The sequence below is a fragment of the Chlorocebus sabaeus genome, chromosome X (assembly GCF_047675955.1).
Source record: "Chlorocebus sabaeus isolate Y175 chromosome X, mChlSab1.0.hap1, whole genome shotgun sequence".
NCBI classification, from domain to species: Eukaryota; Metazoa; Chordata; class Mammalia; order Primates; family Cercopithecidae; genus Chlorocebus; species Chlorocebus sabaeus.
Window position 1 is genome coordinate 67611424 of NC_132933.1, and position 8469 is coordinate 67619892.

At 34.0% G+C, this 8469-nt stretch overlaps 1 protein-coding gene across 1 annotated transcript in view; it reads left to right on the forward strand.

The window, feature by feature from the left end:
* Window positions 1-5859, forward strand: part of POF1B (POF1B actin binding protein) — a 102155-nt gene extending 96296 nt beyond the window's left edge. The window contains exons 16-17 of the mRNA XM_007992193.3: window positions 5238-5401; window positions 5735-5859. Of these exons, the coding sequence (XP_007990384.3) occupies window positions 5238-5376 (139 nt within the window). The 3' untranslated portion in view covers window positions 5377-5401; window positions 5735-5859. The remainder of the gene's footprint in view (window positions 1-5237; window positions 5402-5734) is intronic.
* The last annotated feature ends 2610 nt before the right edge of the window (window positions 5860-8469 follow it).

Sequence of the window (8469 nt, forward strand, 5' to 3'; positions counted from 1 at the left end):
TTGTAGCTCTCGAGGAATTTGTGCATTTCATCTAAATTGCCAAGTTTTGGCATAAAATTGCCATAATATTTCTTTATTATTCTTTCAAAGACTGTAGGACCTATAGGGATATCCCTTCTTTCTTGATATTGGTAAACTGTATGTTCTTTTTCTTTGCTAACCAGTCTGACTAGAGTTGTGTTAATTTAAGTTGATATTCTTGAAGAATCAGCTTTCAATTTAATTGATTTTCCTATACTGTTTCTCTCTTTCCTATTTCACTGATTTCTTCTCCTATCTTTGTTTTTTCTTATGTTATTTTCCACTTACTTTTCTGTTTCTTTTCCAGTTTCAAAACCTGGAAACATAGGATATTGATTTTAGACCATTCTTCTTTCGTAATATAAACTTTGAATGCTATAAATTTCTACTTAAGCACTATTTTAGCTGCATCCCACAATTTTGATAAGTTATATTTTCATTTGCATTCAGTTCAAAATATTTTCTAACTTTCCTTTTAATTTGTACTTGGATCTACCAGTTTTTCAGATTTGTATTTTTTGGTTTCCACATATTTGGGGATTTCATCTATATATTTACTAATTTTCTTTCTACTTATATCAATTATCTTGAAAGACATGCCAAAATCTCCAACTCTAATTGTGGATTTGCTTATTTCTCCTTTCAGTTCTATCAGTATTTGCTTCATGTATTTTGAATTTCTGCTGGGAGGTACATAAACATTTAGGATTGTTATGTTTTATTGATGAATGAACATTTAGGATTGCTACATCTTGTTGATGAATTGACACTTTTATCATTATAAAATCACCCTTTATCTGCACTAATGCTTCTTGTTCTGAAGGCTACTTCATCTGATATTTATATAACCACTCCAACTTTCTTTTGATTAGAAATTGCATGGTACATATGTTTCCATCCTTTTACACTAATCTATTAGTTTGCTTGTATGTAAAGTGCTAAGGATTGTATGGTTTTTGTAAATAGCACATGTAGTTGAGTCTTGAGTTTTTATCTAATTTAACAATCTTTGCTTTTTAATTGGAGTGTTTAGGCCATACATATCTATATGGAGAGATTTAAATTTACTTTCTTGCTATTTGTTTTCTATTTACCTCACATTTTCGTTCTTTCTCTTTTCCTCTCTTCTTTTGGATTATTTCTTCATGTTTCATTTAATCTATTTTATTAGCTTATTAGGTATACTTCTTTCTTTTGATTGCTGTAGGGTTTATAATATTCTTCTTTAAGTGATCACTGCTTATTTTCCAATAATATTAGATCCCATCACATGTAGCATAACAACTTTGTAATAATCAACTTCCATTTCCCCTTCATATGACTAATATGACTTTTACTATTTTTATCATATATACTTATTTTACATATATCATTAGCCCCTAAATACATTATTATTTTTGTTTTCAACAGTCAATTATCTTTTAAAGAAATATTAACAATAAGAAAAACAATATTTTAAATTCACCTACATATTAATCTTTTCTGGTACTATGTATTACTTTGGTCAAATTCAAATTTCTATCTTGTATCATTTTCCCTTTGCCTTAAAAACTTCTTTTAACATTTCTTATCATGCTTCTTTTCTGCTGAATACTTCTTTTGGCCTTTTAAGTCTGAAAACAGTCTTTATCAATTCTTCATTATTCAAAAATATTTTTGTTATGTATAGACGAGTAAGTTGGTCTTTTTTTTATTTTTATTATACTTTAAGTTCTAGGGTACATGTGCACAATGTGCAGGTTTGTTACATATGTATACATGTGCCATGTTGGTGTGCCGAACCCATTAACTCGTCATTTATATTATGTATATCTCCTAATGCTATCCCTTCCCCCTCTGGGCACCCCATGACAGGCCCTGGTGTGTGATGTTCCCCACCATGTCCAAGTGTTCTCATTGTTTAATTCCCACCTGTGAGTAAGAACATGGGGTATTTGGTTTTCTGTCCTTGGAATAGTTTGCTCAGAATTATGGTTTCCAGCTTCATCCACGTCACTACAAAGGACATGAACTCATCCTTTTTTATGGCTGCATAGTATTCGATGGTGTATATATCCCACATTTTCTTAATCCAGTCTATCATTGATAGACATTTGGGTTGGTTCCAAGTCTTTGCTATTGTGAATAGTGACACAATAAACATACCTGTGCATGTGTCTTTATAGCAGCATGATTTATAATCCATTGGGCATATACCCAGTAATGGGATGGATGGGTCAAATGGTATTTCTAGTTCTAGATCCTTGAGGAATTGCCACACTGTCTTCCACAATGGTTGAACTAGTTTACAGTCCCACCAACAGTGTAAAAGTGTTCCTAATTCTCCACATCTTCTCCAGCACCTATTGTTTCCTTTTTAATGATCACCATTCTAACTAGTGTGAGATGGTATCTCATTGTGGTTTTGATGTGCATTTCTCTGATGACCAGTGATGATGAACATCTTTTCATGTGTCTGTTGCCTGCATAAATGTCTTCTTTTGAGAAGTGTCTGTTCATGTCCTTTGCCTACTTTTTGATGGGGTTGTTTGATTTTTTCTAGTAAATTTGTTTAAGTTCTTTGTAGATTCTGGATATTAGCCCTTTGTCAGATGGGTAGATTACAAAAATTTTCTCCCATTCTGTAGGTTGCCTGTTCACTCCCATGGTGCTTTCTTTTGCTGTGCAGAAGCTCTTTAGTTTAATTAGATCCCATTTGTCAATTCTGGCTTTTGTTGTCATTGCTTTTGATGTTTTAGTCATGAAATCCTTGCCCATGCCTATGGCCTGAATGGTATTGCCTAGGTTTTCTTCTAGGGTTTTTATGGTTTTAGGTCTAACATTTAAGTCCTTAATCCATCTCGAATTAATTTTTGTATAAGGTGTAAGGAAGGGATCCAGTTTCAGCTTTCTACATATGGCTAGCCAGTTTTCCCAGCACTATTTATTAAATAGGGAATCCTTTCCCCATTTCTTGTTTTTGTCAGGTTTGTCAAAGATCAGATGGTTGCAGATGTGTGGTATTATTTCTGAGGGCTCTGTTCTGTTCCGTTGGTCTATATATCTGTTTTGGTACCAGTACCATGCTGTTTTGGTTACTGTAGCCTTGTATATAGTTTGAAGTCAGGTAGCGTGATGCCTCCAACTTTTTTCTTTTGACTTTGGATTTTCTTGGAAATGCGGGCTCTTTTTTGGTTCCATATGAACTTTAAAGTAGTTTTTTCCAATTCCGTGAAGAAAGTCATTGGTAGCTTGATGGGGATGGCATTGAATCTATAAACTACCTTGGGCACTATGACCATTTTCCGATATTGATTCTTCCTATCCATGAGCATGGACTGTTCTTCCATTTGTTTGTGTCTTCCTTTATTTCACTGAGCAGTGGTTTGTAGTTTTCCTTGAAGAGGTCCTTCACATCCCTTGTAAGTTGGATTCCTAGGTATTTCATTCTCTTTGAAGCAACTGTGAATGAGAGTTCACTCATGATTTGACTCTCTGTTTTTCTGTTTATTGGTGTATAAGAATGCTTGTGATTTTTGCACATTGATTTTGTATCCTGAGAGTTTGCTGAAGTTGCTTATCAGCTTAAGGAGATTTTTTTTTTTACATTTTTTTAAAAAAGTAATTTAACAATGTTGCTCTTCTGTCTTCTGACTTTCATTGTGACTGATAAGTTTTTTGTTAATCTTATGATTTTTGTTCTTTGAATAATGTCCTTTCTTCTCTGAGACTGTTTTTAAGATTCTCTTTCACTGGTTTTCAGCAATTTGATAATGATGTGCCTCTCTGTAGTTTTCTTCATGTTTCTTTTTTTCACATTCACTGAGCTTCTTGGATACATGTGTTTATAGCTTTACATCACACTTGGAAATAATTTGGTCATTATGTCTTCAATTATTTTTTTCTGCTGCCAATTCTGCAGGACTTTAATTATACATATATAAGGACATTTGATATTTTCCACAGTTATTTCATGCTTCGTTCATTTTTTTTCCATTTTCTTTTGTTTTATTTTAGATTATTTCTCTTGATGTATTCAAATTTATTGGTCTTTATTTTTAATGCAATGCCTAATCTGCTGTTAATTTATTGGTCTTTTTTTAAGGCAGTGCCTAATCTGCTGTTAATGCCATCTATATTTTTAATCTTTAGAAGTCCATTGTGGATCTTTTTTATATTCTCTATTTCTCTCCTCATTGTGTTCATGCTTTCCTCTAACTTCTTGAATATACATTGTATATTTTGCATGTTTGTAATAAATGCACATCTGCCTACTAATTTTTTATCAGTATTGTCTCTTGGTCTGTTTCTACTAATTTATATTTCTCTTCATTATTAGTCATATCTTCCATTGCATGACTATTCATTTTTCATTGAATGCCATGAATTGTGATTTTATATTGTTGAATTTTAGATTTTTGCTAGGGTATTACTTAAAATATTTGGGGTTTTGTTCTGAGAGGAAATTACTTGGAAACAATTTCATACATTCAAGCCTTGCTTTTAAGCTTTTTGAGAATAACCTGTACTTTGAGGCTAATTTTATCCCACTACTAAGGCAATATTCTGTGGTATCTATCTGATGGCCTCTATATCGGGAGAGTTTTTCACTCTGCTTAGTGGAACACAAAACATTACCAACCCTATGAGAGCTCCAAAAATTGCCAGCCTGCTCTTTTCTAGTCATTATTTCCTAAGTCTTGGTAGCTTCTCCACATATAGACACACTGATCGGTACTCACCCAAAGGTTCTTGGGAAAACCCCTACAGCTGTCCTGACCTCTGCCTATGTAGCTCTCTTCTGTCTGCTCCTGTGCCGCACAAACTCAGGGTGCCTTTGCCTATATTTATTCTAAACTTTATCATCTCATCTTGGTGAGACTGCTGGGATCTGTTTAGCTTCCTTTTCCTTATCCTGTGACCAAGAAAATCTCTCCAGGCAGTGAGCTAGGCACTTGTAGGGCCCATATCATTTGCTTCCCTTTTCTGGGGTCACTGTCCTGTGCTGCCAGTGGTCCATCATGGCCAGAAACAGAAGTCTCTCTATTTTATTTTCTTGAAAATAATGGTTGTACATCTTTGTCCATTGAAATTGGATTTTTTTTTTTTTTTTCAGTAACAGTTAAAAAGTCATTCAGAGCCAAATTGGCTTAATAAGGGCAATCAAACTAGGAGTGACTAAAAAGGAATGTAAGTTATTTTCTCATGCAGCCTGTAAACTCTTTTCTTGTCTACAGGTACAGGACACAATATCCAATCCTAGGCCTCCTGTATGATGACTACGAATATATACCACCGGGTAGTGAAACACAGACTATTGTGATTGAGAAAACAGAAGACAAATACACTTGTGTAAGTTCACTTGGACATTTTTAGCCCTATTTTGATTATATATGTACAGGTTTTTTTTTTTTTTTTTTTTTTTTTTTTTTTTTGAGATGGAGTCTCCCTCTGCGGCCCAGGCTGGAGTGCAGTGGCGCGATCTCGGCTCACTGCAAGCTCCGCCTCCTGGGTTCACGCCATCCTCATGCCTCAGCCTCCCGAGTAGCTGAGACTACAGGTGCCCGCTACTATGCCCGGTTAATTTTTTTTGTATTTTTAGTAGAGACGGGGTTTCACTGTGTTAGTCAGGATGGTCTCGATCTCCTGACCTCGTGATCTGCATGCCTCGGCCTCCCAAAGTGTTGGGATTACAAGCGTGAGCCACCGCGCCCGACCGATTATATATGTACAGCTTTTTAAAATTGATGTAAAAAATCAAATGAACCAAAAACTTTTGAGTATTTTTTTCTCTTGGGATTTTCTGTTTCCATTATTGATATATAGTGGGAATTAAGAAATTTTGGAAAGATTCATACATAGGGCAATATAATTGATTATTTAAGCTATAATATAAATATAATTTTTGCCCCACAAAAGGAAGATAAACATTAGTGATATACTAATTTTATTTATTTTCTTGCCTAGCTCAGTAGTTATTGAATGGGTTCCATCCAAATTTTCCAAAAAAGTTTCCCTTTTTCTAAAGCAGGTAGCAAATGTCATAGACAATTATGAAGGCAACTGGAAAATGGAGAAGAGGCATGTTTCAATAGAATTGTCTTGCAATCTTGCATGTGGTACTTATTCTTGTGGATTTTACATATATATATACACACATGTATATACGTGTGTGTGTATATATATGTGTGTGTGTATATATATATAAAATTAGGATTTAGAAAGAAGAGATGCTTCTAGCTTCCTCACTAGATTGTAACATCCTCCAGCTTTAAATCCCACAGTTATAGTGAGGCTGCTGAAGAATACTTTAAACATCATATACTCCAATATTTACTTTACCTTCTACAACATCCTCCAAAATGGCCAGGTGACATGGATCTTAGCATCTTTTAGGTGGTCCAATCCATTGCTAAGGGGACTGATTATTGAAACCTTCTTATAAAGGAATGAGAGCTACTTCTCTAAAACTTTCACATATTGCTCTATTAAGTTTTAAAGTAATGATCATCAAACAGGGGGTAGATAGTTGTCCTTCAATATCCATGAGAGATTGGTTCCAGGATCCCCTGCAGATATCAAAATCTGTAAATGCTCAAGTCCCTTATACAAAATGGCATAATATTTGCATATAACCTATGCACATCTTACTGTATACTTTAAGTCATTTCTAGCTTACGATACCTAATTCAATGTAGATTCTAAGTACATGTTATACTGTATTGTTTAGGCGGTAATAACAGTAAAAAAAAGTCTGTACATGTTCATTACAGAAGTGATATTTTTCCTGAATATTTTCAACCCATCATTGGTGGAGAACCCATGGATACCAAGGGCCAACTATATATTCCCTAGCACAGTTGCTCTCTGCAGCAGCAATTTTGTACCTTAGGGGACATTTAGCAATGTCTGGAGACATTTTTGGTTTTCACAACCAGAGGGGTGGGTATTATTGGCATCTGGTGGTTAGAGAACTAGGATGCTGCTGAACATAATACAGTGTGAAGGACAGTCTCCCACAACAAAGAATTGTCCAGCCCCTAGTAAATAGTGTTGAGGTTGAAAAACTGCTAACAGAATGTTCTTGGGTTTTTTTTCCTAATTATATACTCCTACACTGGTTCAAGAGATTCTAATAGTAAGCCACTGGTAGGGATCATAGGAATGTGTGATATCCTTCTGGTGAAATGAACAGAGAAAAGTTTGAGGATTCTAGTTCTCAAATCATACCGATCTGACTTAAAACATTGTGAAAATGACAGCTTTTGACTTCTTATGATAAATTATCTACCTGTCAAACTACTGAGGTACTAAAAGTAGGCAAAACTAAATCTATGACTGTTAAATGAAGAAATGGTTATCCTTGTGGGGTGGATACTGATTAAAAGGAAGCATAAGGAGGGATTCAGGGTCTTAATAATGTTCTGTTTCTTTATCTGGGAGATGGTTGCATATGCATGTTCAGTTTGGGAAAATTCATTTATTTGAATACTTATGTCAATTTTTTCTACATGTTTATTATACTTCAATAAAAGCCTTAAAATGCTTAAGTATACCATGGTGAGCAATAGACAAATATACAAATATCAATCAAGTATTCTGCAGAACCTTTTGAAAAGTATTTAAAAATTACACTTCAGATGTATAGTTAATAAAATTAAACATCTGTTAAATAACTTTTAGAAACATCTTTTGGTTGAACAAGCTCAAATATTTAAGTCAACAAAAAAAATTCAAAAAGTTTCTTTAGCGTTGAAGCCCTTCTTTTACTACAATCCAGCCATCAATCTTTTAAGTATGGTTGTTGTCATCAATGAAAGCAACCAATGTTTAGTAATCCCAAAGTAAAAATAACCGCATTTAAACTCTGAAATGTTGTTTTTGTTAGGTCATTAATTAGCTGAAAATTACTTACTACTAATTATCAACCCATAGAATTTAAAATTTGCCAAAGATAATTTGATGCCGAAAGTTAAGACTGAGAAGCAATTGCTGCTACTAACCCTAACCACATGTGTCCCAGAGGTGGCAATATGAAGACCTGCCAAATAAAGGGTCTACAGAACAGTAGCCGCTACTTCTCTCTCCAGTAAAAATGTGCAGCAGTAAAAATCAAAATTGATATTTGAAGAATCTATAGATACTGATAGCAAGGTCAGAATATATTCAAATGCATTCACAAATGAAAATCCATATTTATTAAGAGACAATTGGACATACTTAAACTCTAAATAATACTAAGAAGGAAATCTACTTAACTCTCTTTCACTCTTAAAGTCATTTGAAACATACCATGACTAAAGTAAGAAAGACAAATCATTGTGTCATTGAATATATGTATAAAACAGTGCTACAAAAGTGCAATGGATGTCCTTTTGTTTTATGCATACCAATTTAAATAATTTTCCATAACTTTGCATACAGTAACATTGACTTTAATTATGAACCAGTTGTAAGATAACTTTTTTT